Source organism: Benincasa hispida, chromosome 9 (assembly GCF_027475165.1).
Source record: "Benincasa hispida cultivar pf3 chromosome 9, pf3_genome.v1.1, whole genome shotgun sequence".
NCBI lineage: Eukaryota > Viridiplantae > Streptophyta > Magnoliopsida > Cucurbitales > Cucurbitaceae > Benincasa > Benincasa hispida.
In genome coordinates this window covers 84,298,424-84,313,553 of record NC_143486.1, presented here as the reverse complement: position 1 = coordinate 84,313,553, position 15,130 = coordinate 84,298,424, and the positions used below count along the sequence as shown (strand labels likewise).

Genomic DNA, 15,130 nt, shown 5'->3' with positions numbered 1-15,130 from the left:
TAAATCTATTCTTTCAAATCTGAAGACTAAAATGGTGTATTTTTAAAACTCATAAACTAAACACACATGTTTTTCCAAACGAGGATCAAAAATAAATTTTCAAAAAAAAAAACATTAAGGGAGAGCAATTACAAATTACTTAAGGGTGTTTGGCCCCTAAGTTGGATTGGATTGGGTAAAAAAACCCACCGTTTAGTTCACTAATTATTAGAAAGGTTTATTATCTAGTTATTCACGTTAATTTACATTTTTCATCTCGCTATTTGTATTAATTCTTCCAATTACTTTCTCTTATAATAATTATCAACTCAACCCGAAAACTCGAAGAGGATAATTACAAAACTTGAACGGGGCAGCATAACACCGAACCCAAACAGACTTCTCCACTGTCCTCGAAGCTCCACCAACGATCACACCAAAATCTTCATCGTCTTCCTCCTTCCATTCCAGTTTTCGACGCCCATCTCCAAGATCCCACAATGGAGCCCGATGTCAGTATCGAAACCAGCTCCATGATCAGAGTGGCGGTTCTTCCGATCGGTACAGTTCCGCCGACTCTACTGCGGGACTACTTGTCCATGCTTCTCCGCCACCAATTGATTCCACTTTCCGCCATAAGTTCCTTCTACACTGAGCACCAGAAATCTCCCTTTGCTCATCAACCTTGGGACTCTGGTAGTCTTCGTTTCAAGTTTATTCTCGGTGGAGATCCGCCTAGCCCTTGGGAAGACTTCCAATCCAACCGCAAGATCCTTGCTGTTATTGGTATCTGTCACTGTCCTTCTTCTCCCGATCTTGATTCCGCTATTGATCAGTTCAATGCCGCCTGTAAGGGTTACACTTCCGCGCTCGTCGAACGATGTTTCGCCTTTTGTCCCGATGATTCTCAGGCAGGGACTTGCTTTCTGCTCTTTGTTAACTCTGATTTATCCATGCTCATCTGAAAAACTAATAATGTGTAACTATGATCTTCTTCGTGGATGTTAAGTCGGTCACGGTCGGAACACTTGCAAATTTTGAGTTATTTATGATTAATTAAAGGTTTTGAGGATTTGATTTTTAAATTATTTTTTTTTTCTTTTCATCCTCTCTTGGAATTTGCTGCAGCTTGAAGAAGGCAGCAAAAAAGGAGGTAATTTGAGGTTGTTTCCTCCAGCTGACCGGCAAACACAGGAATTTCATCTGAACACAATGATGCAAGATATTGCAGCTTCTTTGTTGATGGAATTTGAGAAATGGGTCCTTCAAGCAGAGTCTGCTGGAACTATTTTGAAAACGCCTTTAGATTCTCAAGCAAGTCTCAGCTCAGAGGAGGTTTATGTTTAGGTGTCCTAATTAATTGATTTCTTTTTCTTATCACAATAGTTGCTGTAGAAGCTATTTCTTATCTTGATATGGCTCTCATCTTCGTTTTTAAGGGAATTGTACGTACATTTGAAAGGATGTTCTAAATGCTGCAACTTAATCATGTTTACTCGATGAAATTGCAGGTTATTAAAGCCAAAAAGAGAAGACTTGGTCGTGCTCAGAAGACAATTGGTGACTATTGTCTGCTGGCAGGATCGCCAGTTGATGCCAATGCTCACTACTCTACTGCAATCGATCTTGCTAGGTTAACTGGGGACTATTTTTGGTACGCGGGGGCTTTGGAGGGAAGTGTCTGTGCCTTACTGGTACTTTCCTCTCACTAGCATTTCTTTCCTTTTTTTTTTTTTCCTCCACACGAAGATGCAACATTATTCTCGTCAGTAAAATAATCTGCATCAGAACCAGAACGCAGAGAATTCAATGTATATAGAAATTTCATTTAGTGTTTTCCGGTTCTGCCCTCATAGTTTAAGTAGATATTTTCTATGATCGTTGTACAAACATAATTTGCAAGTTTGAGGCGGTTGTGCATCTTTCTGATGAGTTTAGAAGTTACTTCAATGACAGTTAGGACCACAAGTTTGTAATTGTTGATTACACGTTGGAAGGATTTTCCATCTATTTTACTTTCTCCATGTCAAGGCATTGTGCATGATGCTATCATACTATGGATCGTTTCAAAACTGGGATATTATCATGGGATTCACTTCATTATTGATGTAAAAATGTTATTGTGGTATTAGTTCTGCCAATTGACCGAATTTGGCATAACTTAATTCAGTCCAATTGACTGCCACGGAGAGAGATGGTAGGAGTATTCCCATAAATGCTGTAATTGTTGGTAGGCCTCCCCTTGTTATTTTACTTGCAGCAGGAGGTGAAGAGAGTAGTAGTTGAGAAATATGTAGAGTAGAATAAAGGGCTGCCTCGGGCATACCAACCTGAGTTAAAACATGGTTAGTAAAGATGAAAAATAAGTGAATTATATAAGAGAGAGCTTAAATTTTGTTGATATGACAGCAAGAGGTCTTCTTAACCCATCTACTGGACATTATTTTCGAGTCATCATAAAATTTGTTCAACAGAATACTTGTTTAAGTTTCTAGCAGTTATGCATGTAGCCAAGTCCCTTTTTTTCTCACTCTTTTCATGATAATATTAACCTAAATGATATATGAGCCTTTAAAACCTGTTGGTAGTCATGGGTGCTTCTAAAATTTTGGCGTTCATGTGTGTGTGTGTGTATGTTTTTTATGATATTTTTCTTGAATTGGTTTACTTTATTATACATGTGATTTCAGATTGATCGAATGGGTCACAAGGATTCAGCTCTGGAGGAAGAAGTCAGATACAGATACAATAGTGTTATTTTGCATTACAGGAAGTCGTTTATACAAGATAACACCCAAAGGTAGGGTCTGGGTTTTCCTTTTTTAAAAAAATAAAAAAATAAAAAAATATTGTGGCAAATCAATTGAGTGAAATGCTAAAGTTGGATATTGTGAAAAACATTTTCTTATCTAATAATTTATTCATACAGTTTTAAGCAATTATTTTAAATATTGACGTAACTAGTTGTTAAGAAAGACAATCTCTCACCAGAGATTGCGTAGTGGCATTAGGGCCTGTTTGAAAATAAATGTTTTTGAGAGAATGAAATTTCAGCACGGTAGGCAACTACCTATGATTTTTTTAAAAAATCTAGTGACTGTGAGACTAACTAAAGTGCATGCAAGATGGTCTTGACACTCTCTCCAGTGATTAACTGTGGATTGTGATGATAAATATTATGTTTTCGATAGGATGAGTAGTACGAAATTATGTTTCTTTGGGAAAATCTTTTGTTCTTGTTCGAAATTCACTTTTTGCAACTCAATTAACATATATGAGTATTTTCATGTGCTTCATTTTGCTATTCTCTGATACGTCATTTCATATATTTCCCTCTTTGACATTCTTTCTTTTTTCTCTTCATCAGGGTTTCACCCCTAAGTTTTGAACTCGAGGCTACCTTGAAGTTGGCTAGATTTCTTTGCAGGTATATTTTATGATTTGTGCACATGAATACTGAATGTATTATGTCATGATTGACTTGAAGGAAAAGAAACAAGATAATATGTTCTCTGATTACAAATGGTACATTGGTAATCAGTTTATTTGTGTGAATCTGTATGTGTGGATCTCTTCCAGAAGATGCATCTCGATATGTTCTGAAAGCTAGTTGTCCACTAAAATAAAATTTACCATAAAAAATTTTAGTTTGCATTTTAACATAGAATCATATTTATTTTAGTGATAAATACTCGTATATCAATTCATATTTCTGACTTTAGTTATGCAATAAATAACTTTATTTACTCTTTCGAGGGGTTTGATTCACAGGAGCGAGCTGGCTAAAGAGGTTGCAGAGTTGTTAACCAGTGCAGCAGATGGTGCTAAATCTTTGATTGATGCCAGTGATAGATTAATATTATATGTTGAAATCGCTCGTTTATTTGGTTCTCTTGGTTACCAGCGGAAAGCTGCTTTCTTTTCAAGGCAGGTTGCTCAGTTATACTTGCAACAGGAAAATAGACATGCTGCTGTTAGCGCCTTGCAAGTCTTGGCCCTGACAACAAAAGCTTATCGTGTTCAAAGTAGATCATCTGAGACGGAGCGTTCTTTCTCCCATGTGAGTATTACATGAGTAGATGTAAGACCACCCGTTATAAATACAAACAAACGAAGGGGTAAGAAAGTAATCATGAAGAAATGGGGGATTAATGAGAATTTTGTTAGAGAGTTGGTTAGACATGGGGACCAATTGGGGTGGGGATAACCCTTTTAAAAAGGGAGTGTTGTGGGAAGGGAGGGGCATCTTTGAATTGTTGAGCAAGTTTTGCTAAGGGAGGATCCCTCTGGTATGCTGGAATTGTCTCGTCTATTTTCTACCTTTGAGAATTTTCATCTTGTTTGTACCGTTTTCCCTTAAGAGTATATAAATAAAATTATCAGAGTCTTACTCTGTTCTTGGGAATTTGTGGCTGTTGTAGAAGTTTCTTTTGCAGGTTTGAAGGGTTCTAGTAAATTGGTATCAGAGCCGATCAATCCTGGGAAAGACAAGAGCATAAAAGAAGAAGGAGACGAACGAGAAGGTGGAAGGACACTCGAAGAGTATAGCTTAGTTACGAGAGGGGATGAACGAAATGAAGAAAAGCTTGGAGAAGATTATGGTGATAGTGCAATACTTAAGGTCTCAGAAAACAAAAACCACTAAAGGAGGAGAGGAAGGAGAGAGTTCCTAGTATCAAGCAGCTGGAGGAATGGTTGACTGAAGTAAACACAAGAGACTCGAGATACCCATTTTTGCAGGGGAACATCCGGATTCATGGATCTACAGAGCTGAACATTTCTTCGAGATCCATGAGCTAACGGACGAAGAGAAAATCAAGGTGGCTATCACTGCCTTCTCATCGGAGACGGTAAATTGGTTCAGATGGGCTCATAATCGAAGACCTATCCAAACTTAGGATGAACTGAACCGTCGGATGTTCGAATGTTTCCGACCCAATAAAAAAGGTATGCTCCTTTCCCGATTGCTTCGAATAAGACAGGAAGGAACTTATGAAGAATACCGGAAGCAGTTCGAGATGTTTGCAGCACCAATACCTGAGACAGCTGAAGAGGTGTTGGAGGAGACCTTCCTTAACAGAATAAAACCCGAGATTAGAGCAGAGGTAATCGGTCAACACCCGATTGGGCTAGATGCTTGTATGAAAGAGGCCCAAGCTATTAGCGATCCAAACGTTGCCCTACAGACGGTCAAAGGGATTTCGGGCCTGACCCAAGTGACGGCCCAAAAAGAGACATCTACCCTCGTTAACCCAAAGACAACTGGAAGCCCAACAGGCAAAAATAATTTCAGAAGGGTCACATTACCAAAAGAGGGAGAAACGGCAAAGCGGGAGAGGACGTTTCGAAGGCTCACAGATGCGGAGGCCAAGGAAAAGAGAGAGAAGGGCTTATGTTTTCGTTGCAATTAAAAGTATTCTCCAGGACATCGATGCAAAATAAGGGAGTCACGAGCGTTGAACCTGATGATATTCCAAGAGGAGGAGGACGTAGAGGAGGGAATAGGGGAAGAAGTGGCTGGAACAACCGAAGTCAAGGCACTGGAAGTAACAGAGAACATCAAAATCGCCTTACGACGAATCTTGAGCTTATCCAGGAAGGGAACGATGAAGCTCAAAGGGACACTAGCAGGACGAGAGGTCGTAATCATGATCGACTGTGGAGCCACCCACAACTTCATACACCAGAAGTTGGTTCACGAATTAAACCTTTCTTTGATAGAGATGACTAACTATGGAGTCGTGGTGGGTAACGACAATGCGATCAGAGGCAAGGGAATTTGTAAGGCTGTAGTTGTGGTATTACTAGAGTTAACAATCACGGAGGATTTCCTTCCGTTAGAGTTAGGGAGAGTGGATGTGATTTTGGGAATGATTTAGTTGTGTAACATGGGTTATATGGAAGTCCATTGACCCATTTTGATGATGACATTCATAATGGGGGATCAGCGGATTGTTTTAAAAGGGGACCCCACCTTGTCAGCACAGGAAGTTTCACTTAAGGCGCTGACCCAAACATGGGAAGAAGATGATTTAGGCTTCGTGGTAGAATTGCAGCAACTTGAACTCGAGCCACTGAAAGAATTGATAATCAAAAAAAAAAAAAAAAGGAAGAAACAAAGCTGATAAGTAACATCCAAGGGTCATTGGAAGAATTTCGGGACATTTTTTAACCACCAACATCTCTCCCACCCAAAAGAGCAGTGGATCACCGTATACTGACTAAGGAGGGAGAAGCTCCAATCAACGTAAGACCATATCGGTATAGTTATGATCAGAAAAACGAGTTAGAAACATTGGTGAATGAGATGTTAACAGCAGGACTCATACGCCCCAGCCATAGCCCCTACTCTAGCCCTGTTCTATTAGTCAAAAAGAAAGATGTGGATGGAGATTTTGTGTGGATTATTGACAGCTAAATCAAATCACCATAGCAGATAAATTTCCAATCCCCATGATTGAGGAACTATTGGATGAGCTCCATGGATCCGTAATATTCTCCAAGCTGGACTTGAAATCTAGATACCATCAGATAAGAATGCACGAACCAGATGTGGAGAAAACAACTTTCCAAACTCACGAAGGGCATTATGAGTTTCTAGTGATGCCGTTCGGGTTGACCAATGCCCCATCAACATTCCAAGCCTTGATGAATCAAATATTCCGACCGTTTTTTAAAAGGTGCATACTGGGTTTTTTTTTTAATGATATTCTCGTCTATAGTTTTGATGAAGACACTCATATTAAACATTTGGGAATGGTGATGAATGTTTTGCGAGATAATCATCTACATGCCAACCGGAAGAAATGCCAATTTGGACAACGAAGGATCCAATACTTAGGCCATTGGGTCTCAACGGAAGGGGTAGAAGCAGATGGGGAGAAAATACGAGCACTGCTATAGTGGCCTATTCCGAGAAACCTCACTGAATTGAGTGGATTTTTAGGGCTGACTGGTTACTGCTGAAGGTTTGTTAAAAATTATGGGAATATGGCAGCACCCTTAACCAGATTGTTGCAAAAAGATTCCTTCAAATGGATTGATGAAGCCACGGATGCGTCAAGGAGCTAAAACGAGCAATGGTGACATTACCCGTATTAGCCTTACCAAACTTTGAGTTACCATTCATCATTGAGACAGATGCTTCAGGTTTGGGGTTGGGAGCTGTGCTGATGCAGGAGAGTAGGCCTATAGCCTATTTTAGTCAAGCATTGTCAGTGCGAGCACAAGGGAAGTCCACATATGAACGGGAATTGATGGCAGTGGTTCTATCAGTCCAGAAATGGAGACCTTACTTGGATGCAAATTCATGGTGTACTCGGATCAAAAGGTACTCAAGTTCTTGCTAGAACAAAGGGAAATACAACCACAATACCAAAGATGACTGACTAAGTTATTAGGCTATGATTTTGAGATCATATATCAATTGGGGCTGAACAATAAAGCAGCAGACGCTCTATCTCGCATGTCAGCAATAGTGGAGTTGACCACTCTGGTTGCCCCCTCTCTGATCGATGTACAGTTGTGCAACAGGAAGTGGGAACAGACGAGGAATTACAAAGGATCATAGATCAATTGGAAAAGGACCCCTCTAGTGTTAAGAAGTTCTCTGTCACAAGGAATTTTGTGAGATTGGTCATATCTAAAACTTCCACATATATATCAACATTATTATCCACATTCCATGACTCAGTGATGGGGGACACTCAGGCTTCTTACGCACATATAAACGGTTGTCAGGGGAATTATACTGGAAGGGCATGAAGGAAGATGCCAAGAAGTACGTGTCGGAGTGTTTGGTATGCCAAAAGAATAAAACGGAGGCCCTAGTTCCTGCAAGGTTGTTGCAACCATTACCCATCCAGGATAGGGTGTGGGAAAATATCTCCATGGACTTCATAGAAGGATTGCCTAAAACTCAGGGGGAAGATACTTTGATGGTAGTAGTCGATAGGCTAATGAAGTACAGTCATTTCATTTCTATGAGTCACCCGTTCACAGCAAAAAGAGTAGCTGAAGTGTTTATTTGGGAGGTAGTTCGCCACCATGGGTTTCCCAGATCGATTGTTTCTGATAGAGATAAGATTTTCATCAGTAGTTTTTGGGTCGAATTATGTAAGGTACACAATGTGGCATTAAAAAGGAGTACAATATTTCACCCTCAAACAGACGGACAGACAGAGCGAGTTAACCGTTGTGTGGAAACATATCTCAAATGTTTTTGCAATGAGCAGCCCAAACAATGGTACCATTCTATCCCTTGGGCCGAATACTAGTATAACACTACTTTCCATTCTTCAATTAATATGACCCCGTACACGGCAGTCTTTGGGAGACTTGTTCCACCTCTAGTCTCTTATGGTGACCGGAAAACGACCAACGACACACTGGAACAACAATTGATTGAAAGAGATAGAGCCCTAGTAGCTTTGAAAGAACATTTACACTTAGCCCAAGAAAGGATGAAGAGGTATGCAGACCAACATAGGAGAGAAGTACAGAGGACGATGAGGTAGGAGATCTAGTCTTCCTCAAGCTCATACCATACAGACAACGAACGTTAGCCAGACGATGATGTGAGAAATTTGCCCCAAGGTTCTTTGGTCCATACAGAGTGTTAGAAAAAGTTGGGACAGTGGCTTATCGATTGGGAACTACTAGAAGGGGTGAAAATCCATACCCTTTTTCACGTTTTACAACTGAAAAAGTGCATTGGGCAAGGGGTGCAAGTACAAACTCAGCCACCTGACCTTTCGGATAATTTCAAGCTGCAAATGATCCCAGAAGAGATTTGAGGAGTACGATGGAATATTGAAATGATGAGGGAAGAATGGTTAATCAAATGGAAGAATTACCCGGAGAGTGAGGCCACGTGGGAAAGCATGGAAGGAATGAAGCAACAATACCCTCAATTACACCTTGAGGACAAGGTGACTGAAAAACTGGGAGGTATTGTAAGACCACCGATTATAAATACATACAAACGAAGGGGTAAGAAGTAATTACAGAAGAAATGGGGGATTAATGAGAGTTTTGTTAGAGAGTTGGTTGGACGTGGGGACCAATTGGGGTGGGGATAACCCTGTTAAAAAGGGAGTGTTGTGGGGAAGGGAGGGCCATCTTTGAATTGTGGAGCAAGTTTTGCTAAGGGAGGATCCAGCCCTCTGGTATGCTGGAATTGTCTTGTCTATTTTCTACCTTTGAGAATTTTCATCTTGTCTGTATTTTCCCTTAAGAGTATATAAATAAAATTATCAGAGTAAGACTCTGTTCTTGGGAATTTGTGGGCTGTTGTAGAAGTTTCTTTTGTAGGTTTGAAGGGTTCTAACAGTAGATGACAAAGATATTGTTTGTTTGTTTGAAACATTTCATTCATAGATGAAATAGGGAAATCCTCACACCCTATAGGACAAAGATCTAGTTTGGAAATAGAAAAAACACGGTGCCTATGTGTATGGGTATGATGGCTGATTGTGATGTAATTGGTTTGTTTTGCAAATCCTGTCTCTTAATGAAATCAAATTGTTCTCTGAAATTGTCATTTCCAACTTCAAGCACTATGAAGATGAACTTTTTTTTTGTCAATTTAATTTTCCTTGGTTATGAGCTTATTATTCTCAATCTCCAATCCTATTGTGATTCACTTGTTGCTCATCTTATACTAAAAATATACTAGCAGGTCGTAGTCAGTGCCTTGTGGTTGAGGTCAAACTTCAGTTTTCATATTGGTTTATCTTGCCAGTTTCCTTTTTTCCCCTTATATCGTGTTTTAGATGTTTTGTTCCAAACTGATTGGTTTAACTGATTTTTTCTTCTTTTCTATCCTTAAAGAATAAGGTTGGCCCGAGTAATTCTGATTCTGGAAAAATGCACCATCAGTCATTAGTATCTTTATTTGAGTCCCAATGGAGTACTTTGCAAATGGTTGTATTAAGGGAGATTCTACTGTCTGCTGTCCGTGCTGGAGATCCTCTTGCTGCTTGGAGTGCTGCAGCACGGCTACTTAGATCTTATTATCCTTTAATAACACCAGCAGGCCAAAATGGGCTAGCAAGTGCCCTTTCAAATTCAGCGGAGAGGTTACCATCAGGCATTCGCTGTGCCGATCCTGCCTTACCTTTCATAAGGTGATTTACCCATTTTAATATTTATACTGTATGAGGAATAACCATCTAATCTGTTATATCCCTTCCAATTTAACCATTGTAATATTCACACAGACACACACACACACTTTGATAAGTTACGATCAAATAGAATTTTCCTTGACTTTCATTTATACAACCTGAGCGCTTATCCGAAAAAGTTAATACCAATCTGAGCAGCCACCGTGTACTGAAGAGTAATCTCGTATGCACAAATTTGAATTATTGTGAGTTAATTAATGATTAACTGGTCTTTCTAGGTTGCATTCTTTTCCTCTCCATACTTCCCAATTGAACATTGTAAAACGCAATCCAGATAAGGAAGACTGGTGGGCAGGATCCGCCCCTTCTGGACCTTTCATTTATACTCCGTTCAGCAAAGGAGACTCGTCAAATAACAAGCAGCAAGAACTGGTTTGGGTTGTTGGAGAACTAGTGCAGGTCCTGGTGGAATTAGCTAACCCATGCGGCTTTGAGTTGAGGGTTGATAGTATATACCTTTCGGTGCATTCAGGAAATTTTGATGCTTTTCCAGTTTCTTTGAATCTTCCTCCCAATTCATCGAAGGTGGTTACTTTATCTGGTATTCCGACTTCAGTTGGGCCAGTGAGAATGCCTGGATGCATTGTACATTGCTTTGGTGCAATAACTGAACACCTTTTCAAGGATGTTGACAATCTACTCAATGGAGTAGCTCAAGGACTCGTTCTTTCTGACCCATTCCGGAGCTGTGGGTCTATGAAGTTGAGAAATGTATCGGTTCCAAATATATCTGTGATATCACCATTGCCGTTGCTAGTTTCGCATGTTGTTGGTGGTAACGGTGCCATTATTCTGTATGAAGGTGAAATTCGTGATGTATGGATACATCTGGCTAATGCAGGTACAATTCCAGTCGAGCAGGCACACATATCATTATCTGGAAAACACCAAGATTCCGTTATTTCAATTGCTTTTGAAACTTTAAAATCTGCTCTTCCTTTGAAGCCTGGTGCGGAAGTGATCATACCTGTGACCTTAAAAGCTTGGCAGCTTGGGGTGGTTGATTCGGATACAGTTAGTAGCAAGAATACATCTGCAAGCATGTTGAGGCATTCCAAGGATGGCAGCAGCCCTACTTTCTTGATACATTATGCAGGTTTTTGCTTCTGATATTTCTTTCTTTCCTCTTTTGATCACAACTAATGTTTCATAGAATTGTACTATTCGGATATTTCACTTCCAACTTGTACGTTGTTGACCACATTCACCCATGCCTTGTGCTTTTTGTGCACATTCAGGTGGGACCATTTAAATTTGACTGCTCTGCACATTTTTTATCCATAGTTTATGTCTGCCCTTGATTTTTAATGAATTCCTCTAGTTAAGTTCATTATCGAATTAAATTGTATGCATTGCATGACACTCATTCTCATAAATATCAGTCCAAGCATCAGTTGTTCACCTGTTCTTCTGTTGTGCGAGAAAACAGTGTAACGCTACTTATTGATCCATGTCCTAAAAGATTTTCAATTTGATGTAATTTCTCTGTATTTCTATTTATAATCATTATTTTGCTTCCTAGGGCCTATGGTGAATCCTGGAGATCCTCTCCTCAATGGTTCTGCTATACCTCCTGGTCGACGCCTGGTTATTCCGCTGCAAATTTGTGTTTTACAGGGCTTGTCTTTTGTGAAAGCTCGATTGCTTTCAATGGAAATTCCAGCATATGTGGGTGAAGACCTTTCTAAACTAGCTGAAATTGATAATAACTCTACAGAGCAACCCGTTGACACTCAAAGCAAGATTGACAGATTAGTAAAGATTGATCCATTCCGGGGAAGTTGGGGTCTTAGGTTTCTTGAACTCGAATTGTCTAATCCAACCGATATATTGTTCGAAATTAGTGTTTCTGTCCAGGTCGAAAATTCATGCCATGAGGGAAACGCATCTGGTGATCAAAATGTTACTGAATATAGTTATCATAAAACAAGAATAGACAGAGATTTCTCTGCAAGAGTGCTAATACCCTTAGAACACTTTAAATTACCTGTTCTTGATGGTTCATTCTTTGGGAAAGATGTTCGAGCAGATGGAACGACCAATGCCAGAAATTTAAGCTTCTCAGAAAAGAACACGAAAGCTGAACTAAATGCTTCGATCAAGAATCTAACATCTAGAATAAAGGTCAAGTGGCAATCAGGACGGAATAGCTTCGGAGAATTAAACATCAAGGATGCTATACTGGCAGCCTTGCAATCGTCAATGATGGATGTATTATTGCCAGATCCATTAACTTTTGGGTTCAGGACGGTTGGCAATAGTTCGGAAAGGAAAGAATCAAATCAGAATCTTCACAGCGTATCTTCCCAGAGCTCTTTGGAAGCACATAAAATGACTCCTTTAGAAGTTATTGTTCGTAACAACACCAAGGAAATGATCAAAATGAGTCTTAATATAACGTGCAGAGATGTAGCTGGTGAGAGTTGTGTCGAGGGTGCAAAATCAACCGTCTTATGGAATGGTAAGTTTTGTGTTAAATCACCAATGAACCTAAAAGCTTAAATTAATGAGTTATGGTAAATTTAATTATATCAATACTTTTGATAACTTGATTTCATTTAACCCTATCTTCTTTGAACACAAGCTTCTTCTGCATGCTCCATTTCGTCTAACAATTTAAAATTTCCTTCTGAATGTCTATATATCTTTTAAGTTTCATAGTTACTTTTCTGGTAGGTGTATTAAGTGGTATCACCCTGGAAGTGCCTCCGCTTGAAGAAACTACACATTCTTTCTCACTGTATTTCCTCATTCCTGGCGAATATACATTGTCGGCTGCCGCAATTATCGATGATGCTACAGACATCCTCCGAGCTCGTGCGAGAACTAGTTCACCTGATGAACCAATTTTCTGTTGTGGACCTCCATACCACCTTCGCATTAATGGTACAGCCTGAGTTTCTTCTTCTTTCATCTGAATGAATTGGTTAGCTCATTATAGCTCATCGGTTTTCGAGGGGATTTGTCTCTCAAAGTACAGGAGCAATCTTTTATTCGGTAAGTACGAGTACGTCAACTTTTTTTTTTTTCCATTCTTCTGTTTGTAACCTTTGTGTCCTGCACAAAGAGAGGATAAAAAAAACCCTGTCCAATCTTCTTGAGTTGTTGGATGGGGTTGTGATTAGTTACACTTGCATAGGAGTTTCTCAATCAACTTTGTAATTGAGAGGATATTCAAAAAGAAACTATTGAGTTGTCAATCTGGTTTAATATTGTTCAATTTGGCACCTTCTGGTTTCTTTTGTTGTACAAATTGATTCAGGTTGTTGACTTTCATCATCTTAGCAGATGCATTTAACTGAAATGGCCAAGTGACCATTGTATTTCATATAAACAGGTTAATGGTGGATGCTATTCTCTTACTCTAAAGACAATTTCTAGCCTGATAGCTCAACCAGCAGAATTTACCATATATGTTAAGATGAAATATTTATATACTATATTTTACCATATTTCATCTGAAATGATAATGCTTGAGCAAAATATTTGTGTGATAATAACAATAATAATTATTATTATTGAGAAAACAACTCAATAAAGAAAATCACTCGAGGAGTTGGAAAAAGAGAAGTTATTCTCTTTTCCAAAGTGTTTATTGCAAGTGGGCATCAAAAAATTGTGGCAGCGAAGGACATAAGAGTCATCAATTATAAAGACACTTTCGAAATGTTGGTAGCCATATTATTCAAGTAAAAAGATGAACTACGTCTAAATAGTCAGATTTCATAATGACAATTCGAGGGTTCATTGAGATAGATGCAAGCTCCTTATGAATAGTCTATCAGAAACTTAATCTCATTACATTTAGGAATTAATTTCAGTCCAACAAAACAAACACATCTCATGCAGTCACGAAGCACCCATCCCAAACCACCCAATAGGTGAACCCAAAAGACTATTGAATCATTACATGCTATATGGCCCTTGTCGGTAACCACCTATGGATTGCATAATCCCGTTGTAGATCAGGATCTTGTTTCTCGACTCCCAACATTTAAGATGATGCCAAACCATATTTTCTAGCCGTGAGTCATAACATTATAATTCTTCTTAATTTTTTTTTTTTTTTTTTAAAAAAAAAAATCTTATTAAAATGCATTCAGTAATCACAATTAATGAATCCTCTTGCTCTTGTGGAACATTGATCACAAGTGGCAAAAAGACTACCGATCCTTCCTCCTATCGGCACCTCATGATCTTCTCAAAGATCATTATAGGCCTTTTTTGTCAATGTTTTTGTAGATTTAAAAAATTCCATGGTGGATCAAGATGAGAATGAATTCGAAAATCGAGAACATTCATTTTGGAATTTACACTCTCCACAGAGGAGGAGGAGTTTTTATATCTCGAGAGGTGAGTTGAGACAATCCTCTACTTAACCGATTTCTCAAAATCAAAAAATCTCTCGATTGAGCATGATGATTGCAGAGTACAACCATTTTGACCTTAACTTAGTAGATATCAATTGTCATTATAAAGATCGATATTCAATCTTCCATCTCACAATTATTCAACTAAAAAATAAGAAGAATAAAGCAACAAACTAACAATTGGATGTGAACTAAAAAAAGATGTATATTATTCTTTTTTACTTGTTTTATACTCTTTACATGCACGTCAAGATTGACATAAAGTACATTGAAGTGAAGAGGAATTATTCGACTATCACTCCCATATATTTTGAATGCATGACTGTAAAAAACATCTCTATCTTTGAAACTATAATTTTTTTAAAAAAAAAAAAATATTACTTTAAGAAAACATTAGATCAAATAAATGCAATATTCTTCTAATTTTTATATTTAACTTTTTTTATGTATCTCAATTCCCCAAAATAGGATTAAGACATTTTATCATCCTAAAGAAAGTATGCACTTTTTCTCTGATAAGGATACTCCATAACCTTTTAACTCCAAAAGATGTTTGATTCCAATGGACGATCATTATTTGAGTGAATCTTTGTA

At 38.6% G+C, this 15,130-nt stretch overlaps 1 protein-coding gene across 1 annotated transcript; it reads left to right on the top strand.

Annotated features, from left to right (window-relative positions):
- Positions 1–364: 364 nt before the first annotated feature.
- On the top strand, positions 365–13,403 carry TRS120 (transport protein TRS120). The gene is made up of 10 exons (XM_039041880.2): positions 365–890; positions 1,108–1,314; positions 1,491–1,673; positions 2,670–2,779; positions 3,347–3,406; positions 3,751–4,039; positions 9,811–10,106; positions 10,385–11,262; positions 11,689–12,627; positions 12,843–13,403. Exons 1-10 carry the CDS (start codon positions 480–482, stop codon positions 13,061–13,063), a joined length of 3,594 nt encoding a protein of 1,197 aa, XP_038897808.1. The 5' UTR covers positions 365–479; the 3' UTR covers positions 13,064–13,403.
- The last annotated feature ends 1,727 nt before the right edge of the window (positions 13,404–15,130 follow it).